Raw genomic sequence first — 14,216 nt, 5'->3', positions numbered from 1 at the left:
GACATTGGGATCATGACTTGAGCCGAAGGCAGATGCTTAACCAACTGAACCACCCAGCTGCCCCCCGCCCACCGGTCTGTTTCTGTCATCGATAATGCTGCTGTAAACATTGGGGTGCACATGTCCCTTCGAATCAGTATTTTTGTATCCTTGGTATTCTTTAAATACTTGGTAGAATTCACTGGCAAAGCTCTCTGGACCTGGGCTCTTCCTGGATGGGAGGTTTTTGATTCCCCTTGCTTTCCATTTGCGTGGAATTTTTACGCACAGTGAAGCAGCACCTTGATGGTTAGGAACGCCGGCTTTGGAATCGGGTTTGAGTCCCAGCTGCGTGAACTTGGGGCAATCCCGTCACTCTCTGAGCCACAGTTCCCTTCTCTGGAAAGCAGAGGGCGGTAACACCCGCCTGATAGGAGTGTGGAGGGGGATGAGTGCCACGAAGCACTAAAATAGGACAGTGTCGGGCACACAGTCAACACCTGGTCGGTGTTAACAATCGTGATGGTTTGTCTTGAAAATTTAGGCCCCCCAAACTCGAGTCAGCACTCCTGGCCTTCTCTGGCTCTCATCACCTGGCGGAGAATGTGGACATGGAGCCAAACTGCCAGGTGATCTCTGTTGTGTGATCCTGGGCAAGTGAACTTTTGGACCAGTTTCCTCCTCTTTAGAAACAGGGATAGTAACAGTCCCTATTCATGGTGGGGTTGGGATTAAATGAGTTAATATATATATATATATATATATATATTTTTAATGAGTTAATATTTGTTCCCTGTTAAGAACAGTGCTGGCCACAGAGGAACTGCTTTGCAAACATTTGTCAAGTCAATAAAAACGAGCTTGCTCGGTGGTGCTGCTGCTGTTTGTTTTTCTGGAGTCGCGTCATCTGTCCCCTCTGCGCTCGAGCTGGCAGGGAGAAAACCCCTCCCTTGGCGCCTGCGGCCCGATGGTCAGGTCAACATCCTCCAAGAAACTGGACCTGGGGCACCTGGATCGCGTCGGTTCAGCATCTGATTCTTAGTTTCGGCTTAAGTCGTGATTGCAGGGTGGTGGGATCGAGCCCTGTTGTGGGTCTGCTTGAGGCTCTCTGTCCCTGTCCTCCTGCCCATCCGGCCTCAAGTAAATAAATCTTAAAAAAAGAAAAAGAAAAAGAAAAAGAAAAGAAACGGGACCTTTATTTGCCTTAGAGTGTCATCTTTACAAAAGGTGATGTTGCCCGAGAACGGGGTGGGCCGCTGTCCGCCTGGGACGGCATCGGAACAGACTTTTCCTTCGTGCCAGAAACTCGGGCTCAGTAGCCTTTTTCCCTGCCTTGTTCGCTCTCGGGATTTCTCCACTACAGGCGGCGTGTTTTCCTAACTGGCCCCTCCTGACCCAGCAAAGAGCGTTGAGTGTGTGTGTGCTTAATGGGAAGTTGACCCATTCTTGTCTGTCTGACCCTTTCTGGCTGAATTAGGAAAACAGGATTAATGGCTTAGCTCTGGGCGTTAAAGCCAGTTTGGGGTGCTGGGAATGCAAGAGCAAGCGTTGGGGAGGGTCAGCTGTGTCCCTCTAGCTAACTGCTGGTGGCTGGTTTTCTGTATAAATAGCTTAAGTATGTGTTCCACGGTAGCACTTTTCCAACCCTTGTGAGACCCACACAGTTTCCTAAAGACCCGGATATTTCTTTATCCATAGATTGATTCTGGAGAAACTCCCCCCTTTCTCCGCCCCCCCCCCCCCCCAGCCCCACCCCAAGCCTCAGCTCCTACAGATCTCTGGGCTGGCCTTGAATTATTCTTGCCAAGCTAAGTGGAGGACCTTGGAAACACAAGGAGTCCTTAAAGGAAAATTACATTTGCATGCTTGGAGGAAGATCAAAGCCGTCTTTAAAATGTGCATCCTTCAGCACTCTCCGAAGGCCTGTCGGAAGATGGAGAAACATCTGTGCAGTGATGAGGGGGGACCAAACACTCAACTCATTTCACCTGCTCTTATCCTCACCTTGGAAAACCTACGTTTTCCCACGGGACCGGACAAGATAAAAACTACCAGCAGATCTCCAGGCTCCTCATTTTTTTGCCCTGGCAGCCAGACCTTTGACTCTGAAATGCCCAGATGATGCAAACTTGCTTTGAATTCCCTCAGATACCTTGAAGTGAGGAAAGAGGATGTGATGTCCTCACATAAGCCAGTAAAGAGCTTTCCCGAGTCATGGAGGAAAGGCAGCTCCCGGAGCCTCCAGTCGGTCAGGTCAGAGAGAAGGTGAGGGGTGGGTGCGGGGCAGTGGGGTTGGGGCTGGATTCCAGATACTACCACTCAGGAGTTTGGTGGATTCTGTATGTTAGTTTCTGGATTTCTTTGCCTCCATCTTTGGATAAACCGTACTCTTGTGGGGCAGCTTCTCTCTAGGGAATATCCTGATTTTGCTGTCCTGAGGTCAGAGCTTCCCAGCTCCAGGCGAGTAGGGCCTCTAGAGATCGGTGAACGGTCTCCCGAGGAGGCCACTGCTTTTCTTTCTCCTTTCTTCCAGCAACAAAAGGGCTATTGATTTTATCTGGGCTTGGAGGGTTTACTAATAACTGTACCGAACCTTGTGATGCCTTGCAGTTGGGCAAAGTGGAGATTTGTAGATGAAACCAGCAATGTGTCTGTAACCCCAGAGAGCCCGCTCCGAATCTCGCCCAGCACTGGGTTTTCCTAGTGAGAGGGCAGATGGGGCATCACTGATGTGCTGAAATCTACGGCTGGCCTAGGACTTCCGTGGCCTTGCTCAGCCTAGGCCCCTGAGACACATCCCCACTGGTCTCCCACCCACGGTCAGTCACTTCATGGGGTGAGGCGCCGTCACCTAATCCAATATAACAGATCAGGAGGTGGTTCCCTGAGCGAACCGGGCAAGGCCTGCTTCTGGTTGTTTACCTGACGGGGCTTTCAACTCACAAGTCCACGACTGCAGGGGAGGGAGGCCAGCTTCCCCGCATGGGGGTATTACAAAGCCCCACGTGGGGCCCAGAACAAAGTCTGACACAGCAGGTGGGGACGGTTTAGGTGAGGTTTAGGGACCAAGGCGACAAAAGCGAACTTCGTGTCTATGTGATTTCAGCACGTGGGCAGGGCTGTTCCGTGAATGGGCATCTCAGCCTCAAGCCTGCGGCCCGAGCACCTCCAGTCCCCCTGTGTGTCTCGGAGCACAGAGGAAAGATGGGGACACTTACCTGTGCTTCATCCCCGCATGATCTGCTACAGGAGGAAACATTCGAGGTCTAGGCTGTTGAGGTGGAAATGTCCCATTTTCAGAATGGGCTTTCCCCCTTTATGGAACGGGGGTTGCTTATTAAGTCTCACGAGGTTGGATTTACTGTTTGCTCCAATAACCCGGGGAGTAAGGCCAAGCGGTGAGAGGTCTAGTCCTCGGTCACGTGAGTGGCAAGGGCCCTAAAACTGAACTCGTGAAGCTGCCTGTCTGTGGTTCACCCCTGCAAACAGGGGGGTGAGGGTGTACGGCGTTCTTTGGGGCGAGAGGCACTAGCAGTTACTGGACATGGAATGCACTAAATGCACCACATCTGTTTTCTCATCTGATACGTAAAGCAGTCTCACGAGACGAGATGTGTTATCCTCACTTCACAGGATAAGAATTGGGGCTTACACCATTGGCACAAGTCCCAGAGCTGATTAGCTGTCAGGGCTGTGCACCCACTCACTGGTTTCTCTGGTGCCTTGCGGGGCAGTTAGGGAATACAGACTATGGATCCTGCTGCACAGAATCTTCTTGGCATTCTACCAAGGCTCTGCAGGACCATTTCCTCTTTCTGTTCCAGGAGGGAAGATTCTCAACACCTGCAAAGCCAGCACCATTGCTGGCTCACTGCCGGCTTACGAGCCAAGCACAGTTTTCCCCGGCTCTCCCAAGAATGAGGTGTGTTTTTAACAAAGAGCCTTGTACCCAGGGGGCTCACAAAGATCTGTTGAGACTCAGCCCCTTGGGAGAGCGGCTAACACTGTTTCTCAGTACGTGAGTGTCCTCTGGGCAAGATCCAAGTCCTGGGGCACCTGCTCGGGTGGATTAACTCTTGCAAACAAGTCTGAGTAGTTTGGGAGCTGGTGTTGCATCCCACGTCGCCTGAAGACGTACCTGTCCTCAGTTAGTCTGTCCAGATGGTGGTAAGCACTTCTGGAAGACACTGCCTTCTCTCAGGGTAGGGACCTGTCCATTGTGGTTGGTCCTAGACGAGTGAGTCCACCAGGAGAGCCCTGTCATGACCCATTTGTTGTTTGTAGGCACATCTCAGAGGGCAGGACTGGTCCCTCCGTGAAACCAGGGCACCAAGACATGGAGATAAACCTCCCTCCCAGTACAGGAATCTCTAGCCAGATTATACCTTCCCTTTCATCTCAGTGGTAAAATATGGACAAACTCGCCACCGTTTAGGGCCCCGTATTTCAGCCTGGCCATCCCCACGGATTCGCACAAAGCATCCCCTTACTTTTTGTCAAGCCCGGCTTTCCCATCCTTGGGTGTAAACAGTTTTGAAAGCACTAATCCGTCTCCGCTCGGAATCCACGGACCACGTCCTCACCTTCCCTCACCCCTTCTGAGTACGTGCGATTGGAGGATAAAGAAGACGCAGGCCGGCCAGGAGAGAGGGCGGAAGTGTTTATTGAGACGGGCGTGGAACACTGTTCTCTTACGGGTTAACAGCACAGTGTGTTACAGACTCACTCCAAGGAAGGGTGACCTGAGGTCACCAGCAGCTCTGCCACCTCCCGCGCCCGAGACCCCAGCCACCTGCCGAGGCGGTCAGACCTGTCAGCCCACGACAAATGAGGGATTCGGCGGCATCCGTCTTTAGACAGACTTCCCGTGCGCACCAGCCGTGTTTGCCTCTTAAATCTCCTGTTGAATCACTGGTCCGTATTGATGGTGTGTGCGGGACAGTCCAGGCTCGCTCTCCGCTCGATCCCACGGACGGGTGGTCAGTACGGAGCTCGGACTTAACTCTTCCACGACCTTTGGCACAGCGTCTGGTGTCTTAAATACCGGAGCACAGGCCTCCGTTGGCTGCTCGGTACTGCAGAAGCGGGACTCTTGCGGTCTCGGTGTAAATACAAGTTTTTATGTGGAGCGTTATTTACAAGGTGAGAGCCGGAGCACAGACTTTTTAATCAACTATCTTCACAAATTAGCAGAAGAACGACAGGAAAGGGATGATCAGGCGCAGGGCCAAGGTGGCTAGACTAGCAGTTGGAACGAACCTCCCTGAGGAGGAGACGAGATTCATACCATGGGAGAATTTCCCTGAACCACTGATAACCACGTCTCATTTCGTGGGACCGAACTCTGCAAGAATCCATCCAGGGCAGGGACAGTGCTTCTTCTGGCCAATGGGACTTGTTCAGTCCATCAAACCCATATTAAAATATAACTTAGCTGGGAGCTTGCCACCCCACGAGGTACCAAAGGGCGAAGTCCTGTCATTTTTAAGTGGGTATAGCTGACCTCGGAAGAATGGAGACTTGAGCTGGATAACAGCACATCCAGCCTTACGCAACGGACAGCTCTGAGTGCGATCTTCTGCAGCGCGGAGAGGGATTCCCTCCCAGTATAGTCGAGTCCGGGAGTTGTAGATGAACGGCATTGCCACTTTGGAGTATCACCATAAGACATGTCTGCTTTGAGGCTGACACGCAGACGTGGAACAGTCAGACAACATGATTTTTCATTCTCGTGCTCCTGAGACAGGAGTTTGGAGAAGCCCTAAAGCAGGTGTGGACTGAAATCGTAGTTATCGTTCAAGTGCGAGGGGAGCTCTTTGTTTCACATTGACGGTTCAATTCTGATCTCTGTCTGGCCACTTATATGAAAATAATAAATATGTACACATATATCTATCTATCTAGCTCTATACCGAACACTGGCTTACTAGTTACCAGTGTCCCAATACAGTACATTGAAAAAAGAACCCTTCCCACAAAACCCCACACCTGTCTTAAAACTCTGATTGCAGAACTGTGCTGGTCTATTTTCTTTCAAAGCGGTTACTTTGAAATTGGCTGGAGATGAGTCAAAAATGGACAATTTGGCACATTAACGGGGGAGGGGTGTTTATATGCACTGTAATCTATAAAAATGTGAGAAGTCAAAGGAAATCCATGCCAATAGAAAGCTTGAGTAAAAATTTGTAATCAATCAGAGTATTTTTTTTTTAAAAAACCCAAAACACTGGGCTGCGTATGAGAAAGCAATTTTCCTTCCATGTCCGTGTCCTAATCCAACAGTTTCTACTCTATCTACTTCCAAACTTTGTCTCTTGCAGAATTTTTACATTGCAGACAATCCAGCTTTCCTTTTCATCTGTTTTCTTTCATGTTACCCCACCCCCAAATCCCAGAACCCAGAGAGCGAAAGCTGTGAATTCAAATATAGAAAATAATCTGGAAGTCTGTGTATCAAATCAAATGTACAGTTGGCCATTCATGTTTTTCTCTTCCTTATTTAATGTTTGGATTTGCTAAGAGATGACGGTCATGGAGCTGTCCTTCATCATTCCTGGTCCTGTGAAGCCAGGGATTCTAGAACTGTGAGGTCTGGGTGAACGAGATGGTGTCAGTCTTGTCCACCGCGAAGCCTCCGTTGACGTAGGACTTCTTGGTGTCGGAATCTTCGTTATCCAGGACTGTGGATTCCAAGGCAAAGGGGTTCACGATGTTGACTTCAGATGAAACATCCATCTGCTCCAGCTCCTTCTTAGACAGCTTCTCCACGATGCCTGTCCCGAACGCGTCCCCGAGGACGTTCACCATGGTCCTGAACCGGTCCCTGGGGAAGAGACAGACAGGAGGCCCGCAGTTCATTTCCAGTTGCCACTGGGCAGAGACAAGGATCTGAAGCATTCAGTGACAAATTAAGCAAATGGAGAAAGTTGTCATCCTGGTGACTGGCTCAGAGGCTCCGCTCCTCTGAGGCCTGGGGCAGAAGGTGGCTTGCAGAAGTGCAGAATGAGCAAACGGGCTCCCCGGGTGTGTGCTCCCGCTAAGGCACCATGACCCTCCTAAATCCAGCACCAGTCTCCCCACATTCCATCCTCTCCCCCCAAAGAAATGGGAGGAAGGGTCAGAACTGCTCAAGCTGCGCCATCCCCCGACCCCAATCTTGGGACTTTTCTAGGCTCTCTCTTGACTAAGGGGAGGGGGATTCCATGAGAGGTGTCTGGTGGGGAGTGTGTGTCTGTGAGTGCAGCTGAGGGTTCCTGTGTGTTTGTGTGACCTGAGAGTAGTCGTTTCTCTGCCCCATTGAGCCACTCTATGAGCAAGTCAGCAGGGACACTACAGAGCACAGAGCCAGAAAGCTGGACCAGCCAAAGAGTGGCTTCCTCCTTATGGCACCTCGAGTCAGCCTTAACTGTGCGAAGCTTGGAGGAGATGCTGTGGGAAGAAGACATGCAGCCGAGAAGGCGTCCTGGCGAGAGGACAGGGGGCCCTGCTGGGAGGCGGTGTGCACGTGAACACTTTCTCATGAAAACCACCTCTGCAGGACAGGAAAGGCCACCAGTGTTTGCCCAGCTCCATTCTGGATGCCCTTCTGTGATCTAGAACAAGGCCATGGACTGAACTAGTCCCGAGTAGGAACCAACCCGTGTCTTTTCATCCCACGGACTAGACGGGACCTTAGACTTCTTTCAGTATCTTGGAAGTGAAGGTCATGGGTTCCGGGAAGAATCAGGGAAAGGAGACAAGTGCGAACCCACCCTCATCGCTAGAAAGGACACTGGAAGCACTTGCCTCAGTGAAAGGATATCTCGGCAAGAGAGGTGTCACCTCAGCTGGGCGTCTTGCGGGACCAGCCAGCCGCTGAGGGGGCCCCACCTGGCCTGCCTTCCCAGAGCGGGAGCTTTTCCTTCGGGTGTGACTGTATCTTCACCACTTCAGCTGCTGCTCGACAACCAGCGGTACCGTTCTCCCCTGTGACCCCCGGCTGGTGCTGAGTAAAGGCTCAATTCGGAGCCCCGTGTGCCCCCAAGGGCCAGGGGACCAATGCACAGAGTGGGTATTAAGGATAAAGCCTGGGACCGCAAGTTCATTCTAATTTGAACCTGGGGATCACACAGGGCCCATTCTTGCCCAAGTGTTCTGCTGTGTTCCTCAGCCCTGTGTATGTTGTGTGTGTGTGTGTACGCACCCGTGCGTGTGTGTGGATGTGAGAGAGTTGTCGAGTGAGACATGAACTGTCCAAACTATTCTAATGGTGATAATAAAACCGGCCATGATTGAGCAATCATGTCCCCAATTTTTTTAAAACTTCAGGTAGAGTCTGTTTTGAGAAGAGAGAAACCCACCAAATCTTTACTGTAACAGTTATCTTTGATTCATTTGTCAAACTGCCCTTAACTGGTTTGATTAGGTCAAATGTTCATAGCTTTTATGGATCTCTTTCCCTAATTGATCTCTGAAACTTGTCTTTGTAAAAATGAGTATCTCCTGAGGAGGACTCAGGGTAGATCCAGAATCCAGGAGAGTCTTTTTGCTGCTGTTACATGCCCATGAGTTATTCTGCTCAGGTTTTTGGTCTGACCTTTGATAGCATATTAAAGTTGGGAGTTAATCTTTTCTTTTTTCAGTGTTGCCTCCTCTTTAGAAATTGCTATGGAAGAAAAGATTAATTTAGATTTCATGATACGTTACTAAAAATACAGATGTTCAATTGTTACTGTCTTAGGATAAAAAAAAAAAAAAAACAACTGCCTGTTGAACCCTGTTCTAGACTCCCAGCCCACGTTAGCTTGCTCAGACCATGCCCCCATCAGATGAGATACACAGAATAGTTCCCACTTCAGAGCCTGTGCAGCTGGGCCCCCGAGAAGCTAAGGAACTTGCTCGAGGCCAAAGTGCCACTGAGATGCGGAACAGGGATTTAAACTCAGGCTGGTCTTATCCCAGAGTCTTTGCTCGGGCCACCGCCCCGACGATGCTGAAGGTCTCAGAGGGTGGGCTGCCCTCGACCAGGCTGTTCTGAGCCCGTGGGGCTGGCCCAGGGCCCCGAGAGGCGAGGGGAGCCCCTAGGGTCTGGACTGTCTGGGACCTTGTCCTGCTTCCTTCCCTTATTATCATCCACTCCCGCACCCAACTCCGGTCCCGGAGCGTTATCAGGTCTGAATGAGCTAATGGAGATCACTGGCCTTTCAGAATCCCGGCTCAGAGTTAGGAGTTAATGTTTAAGCACATTATCAGATGGCCTGGCGGGAGGGAACTGAAAGCCACGACAGGTGGCTCCTTGGGCAATCTGAGGACAGATGCTGACAGCCTGCAGACGCCCCGCGGCTGGGGCACCCGCCTCCCCACCCGGCCGAGGCAGTGCCTTTAGTCCAACTCACAGGAGCCAGTCGACGGCGATGATGAGGGTGACGTCCTCCGCGGGCAGCCCCACGGCGCTCAGCACGATCACCATGGTCACGAGGCCGGCCTGGGGCACGCCGGCAGCTCCGATGCTGGCCGCGGTGGCCGTGATGCTGCAGCCGAAACAGGATGCAGGGGTTAGACGCCCGTCTCTCCCCTTGGGGCCCCTGGCCTGAAACTTAGTCCCGATGGCTGTTTGCGCTGTGTCCCCAGATGGGCTGGTCAGAACCTGTTCTCTCCTGAGCATCAGCTCTGCCTCATTAGAGGGCTGCGGGGGGGGGGGGGGGATGGGAGGGGAGTGGTGGTCTTTTGGGGGGGGGGCAGGGAGATAAAGTCAATCTCTCTAATGCAAGGAAGGGAAGAACTGCCCAAGTGGCAAGAGGGTTATTCAAGAGGAGGACAGAGTTCGCCGGCGGGGGCAGCCGGGGAAGGCTCAGCTACCTCTCTAGGCATCCATTGTCCTCGACAGGTGCCAATGATCTCTGCCTTTCTTGCTCCCTGTGCCCATCTACGCACCCAGCCGGGCATTCCCGGGCATCTGATACCTGCCAGGAGTTGCTGTTGCCGTGAAGGCCGGGCAGAAGGTTTTATGCACTTTCCTGACATCACAAGACTCTTGACCTCTGGGATCTGCCCTCCACGGCACTGAACTGAGAGACAGCCATGCCCCCTGGCGGAGGTAAAGTCGTTTATTCCCGACTGCTCTGGCCAGTGGATGCGCTTTCTGCCACAGGACGAGAGAGGCCCGCGCCCCGCAGAGACAGTCGGATGCACTTCATTACTGTGTGTTTAAAAAGACCCGTCTCAGGCGGAGGAAGTGGGGCGCTAGCGATTCTTCCCTTTGGAATACGCAGGTTTTCATAAAAAATATCATCCTTATTTAAATCTGGTCATTTTGCACATGTTGGCGAGGACGTGGAGAAAGGGGAACCCTCCTGTACTGCTGGTGGGGATGCGAGCTGGTGCAGCCACTCTGGAAAACAGCACGGAGGTTCCTCGAAAAGTTGAAAACAGAGCTACCCTAGGACCCAGCAATTGCAGTACTGGGTATTGACCCCAAAGACAACAACGTAGTGATCCAAAGGGGCAAGGGCACCCAAATGTTTATAGCAGCAATGTGCACAATAGCCAAATTATGGAAAGAGCCCAGATGTCCACTGACAGATGAATGGATAAAGAAGATGTGGTATGTATGTACACACAGACACACACACACAGGAATACTATGCAGCCATCAAAAGGAATGAAATCTTGACATATGCAATGACATGGCTGGAACTAGAGGGTATAATGCTAAGCTAAATAAGTCAATCAGAGAAAGAATTATATGATCTCACTTACATGTGGAATTTAAGAAACAAAACGGCTCATAGGGGAAGGGAGGGAAAAATAAGACAAAATCAGAGGAGGAGACCAACCATAAGAGACTCTTAATGACAGGGAAACAGGGGCACCTGGGTGGCTCAGTCAGGTAAGTGTCTGCCTTTTGGCTCAGGTCGTGATCCTGGAGTCCTGGGACTGAGCAGGGAGCCGCTTCTTTCCCTCCCTCTGCCTCTGTCCCGGCTTGCATTCTCTCGCTCACACTTTCTTTCTCAAATAAATAAAATCTTAAAAAAAACCCCAAAAATGAGGGTTGGTGGAGGGGAGGTGGGTGGAAGAGGGCACAGGAGGACACTTGGAATGAGCACGGGGTGTTACAGGCAACTGACAAATCACGAACCTCCACCTCTGAAAGGAATAATGCATTATATGCTTATTAACTGAATTTAAATTAAAAAAGGAAAAAAAAAATCAATCTGGTCCTTTTGGAGGAAACAAGGGCCCCCCATTCCCTGAGAAGCAGCTGAATTTTGGATGACCTGGGAAGGACGCCCGCTGCTTGTTCTGGACGCCTGTTCTCATCCTCCGTCCAAGGATGCCACCGGGTCGAAAAGTGAAGACACAGAAACTGTCCATTTAAGCTGGAAGAATCCCTGATTCTGTCCACAAATCTACATTCTGGTGGGCTCAAAAAGGCCTCAGAATTCTTACGAAGCAGATTCCACAGCTCCTTCTCTTGCCTCGCCATGTGCTGCAGATGGCCTTTGAGGGTCTGGTCAAACACAGGCCAACTTGCTTTGACAACCGTCTCTTCCTTCAGCGGCCGCGGGCCGCCAGTTTACAGTAAATTAAAGATTTCTGGGCTGTCCCAATTCCTCGAAGTGTTTCAGACCTACATAATCCTTTAGATCTGTTCTGACTTAAGTACTCTTTGGAAAACCCAAGTTTATTTTAATGCGGGTTGAAAAAAAATTTTAACTGAAGGCAGCAGCAGGTTTTCTTTACCAGAAGTGATTTGCGCCCGTGACCACGGATCTCTTTTTGGAAGTCCCAGCCCATCACGGTTAACCGTGTGCCTATAGCCTATGGCTGGGTTCAAAATCCAAAACCCACTGTGTCCAAGAAAATTTTGCCTTAGAGCCTTGACCTTGGTTCCTACACTTCAGCCATTTGACTGACTTTGGTCTGAGACTGGGAACTATTGGGGAAACAACATAAAAACCCAGTCCTTTTGACTATATTTGACTTTGTCTTTAAAGGGTTTATACAGTCGAACACACAGTAGTCACTGGTAGAAAGTTCCTTCCTGGTGCTGAGATCTGGCTTGCAGACGGGATACTTAGCTCAGGTCCCATCCAGGCTGGGCCTGGGGTCTGAGCTGAAGCCCGCAGAGGCCTGAGCGTCAGACCTGTTTTCAGCAGCAGCACGTCCTTAAGCAAGTTCCCCCTGGCTCTCAGTTCTTGCCTGTGGGAAGGGGAGACCATGTCGCAGGGCACCTGGATGCCCAAGATCCTTACACACTGAGGCCACTTCTGCTGCGTCAGCAGCTGCTGGCCCCACCCGCGCTGCCCCCAGGATCACCCCTCACAGCTACAGAACAATCAGTACGAAGGCCACTGCTGCTCCTTTCCTCCTCCAGGCTCCTCCTGGGCCCCAAATCCAGTCATCACCTTTCATTATAAGACACATTTATCCTATTTTCCGTCAGTCGTAACCTTTGATTAGTGAATGTTGCAATAAAACCACAAAAGGGTTTGTCTGGGGTGGATGGCGCCTACGTTGCTTTGATGTCGAGCCAAGCGGGCCACGGAAGGCGATGAGCCATGGGTCTCTCTAACCATCGGCCACAGGAGCCGCAACCATAAGTTGTGAAGGGAAAAACCATGTTTGTTATTTCATTCTGTTCCGAGCAGAGCCAGCAAGGATTTTAAATTTTAGGTCAGTGATGACTGGGCCTCACAGTTGCGGTGGTTGTCTCTGGGCCGGTGGTTATTTATCAGCAAGTCTGATTTAAGGGTACAGGGGCACCTGGCGGGCTCAGTCAGGAGAGCGTGTGATTCTTGATCTTCGGGGTTGTGAGTTTGAGTCCTACTGCTGGGTGTCGAGATGATTTGAAAAAAAAAATACACCAGAGCGGGGAGAAGCGGAGGCGGACAGGTTTTGATGTGAAATACTTAGCTTCTCCACCCAAAGTTTATTTGTCTAGCAGTCAGGTTAACAAAAAAACAACGTTATTAAGATCTAGGGAACTTATGACTTAGGGAGAGAGGGAGTTCACCACAAAATGGCAAATACCCAAACCAGCAGCTACCTCGTACAGCTACTCCTGGGAAATCAGTCCAATACAGACTGGGTCCGCAGGCCAGGGTGAGGGGGATGCCCAAGGGCCCTGAGAAGGACCAAGGTCAAGTGGTGGAGCTTTCTCAGGCCTGATGCAAGGTTTCAAATTTAACACACTCACTACTGCTCAAACTGTAGGACTTTACTCAAGCTCTTTCGGCTGGGGCTTTTTAAGCCATGGACACTGTAGACCACAGAGCCCAGAGACAGTGTCCCAGCTGATGTGACAGTGGTCCAGTTGGCACTTGTCTTTGGTTAGTGTCAAGCCAACAGCAATAAGTACTTGATGACTTAGGGTTGGGGAGGAGTTAAATATACACCGTATTAGAACACCGTTAGAACTGCCTTCACACCTACAGTGAAAGCCTGTGCCAAGCACGGGGGCTACAAGACTGAGTTCACCCAGAAAGGCCAGATTCAGCCTTGTGCAGGCCCAGGGACCCAGCTGAGTTGTAAGCTTGCACTTCAAACTGAACACAAGTGGCCAGATTAGCTGTAAACCCAATCCATCTCTTCAAAGCAGTGCTGTCCAGTAGAATTTTCCATGACAGAACTGAACTCTACAATGATGGAAGCTCCTACACTGGCTGTGTCCAATCTGTGTTCATGGCTTGCGGCTACCATCTTGAACAGGCTTGTTTCAGAGCAACACTGATTAATGATGTTTTCAGCATCGACTTGAGCAGACAATTTCAGTCTTCCTTTGAGTAGAATTCTTTGCGGTATCAGGCTCTTTGGGGATTCCATCCTTGGAAATCTCTCTTCGCTGGGTTTCTGTGATGTGATGGTCTCATGGCTCTCCTCCTACCTTTCTGTTCCTTCTTGGTCTCCCTCTTGGTTCTCCCCTCCTTTGCCTGCCTTTAATATTAGGATTTTCTAGAGCTCGGTTCTTAGTCCTCTTCTAGAGCTTGGTTCTTAGTCCTTTTCTATTTGGCACAAACCCGCTCTATGTAACATCTTGAGGCCTCACTCTGTACACACCGTTTGAAGCATTTTATGTGCACTGACTTAATTATCTCTACTTGCATAAAATGTAGGTACTATTATCCATATTTTACAGGCGAGAAAACAGGAGGTTATCGAAGTCAAGTACCTTGGCCAAGGTCACAGTTAATCATGGTGAGGTTAAGCCTCAAACACAGATGACTGACTTGTAACCACATGCTTGATGACCGCCCTCC

General features: G+C 50.6%; 1 protein-coding gene across 1 annotated transcript in view; it reads right to left on the bottom strand.

The window, feature by feature from the left end:
- Window positions 1–4,619: 4,619 nt before the first annotated feature.
- Window positions 4,620–14,216, bottom strand: part of SLC1A1 (solute carrier family 1 member 1) — a 76,463-nt gene continuing 66,866 nt past the window's right edge. Inside the window, exons 11-12 of the mRNA XM_059141780.1 lie at window positions 9,354–9,488; window positions 4,620–6,802 (exon numbers count right to left, since the gene is read on the bottom strand). Of these exons, the coding sequence (XP_058997763.1) occupies window positions 6,556–6,802; window positions 9,354–9,488 (382 nt within the window). The 3' untranslated portion in view covers window positions 4,620–6,555. The remainder of the gene's footprint in view (window positions 6,803–9,353; window positions 9,489–14,216) is intronic.

Source organism: Mustela lutreola, chromosome 12 (genome assembly GCF_030435805.1).
Source record: "Mustela lutreola isolate mMusLut2 chromosome 12, mMusLut2.pri, whole genome shotgun sequence".
In the NCBI taxonomy this organism is placed as follows: Eukaryota; Metazoa; Chordata; class Mammalia; order Carnivora; family Mustelidae; genus Mustela; species Mustela lutreola.
Note: the sequence above shows the minus strand (reverse complement) of the source record. Positions and strands in the feature narration are given on the sequence as shown.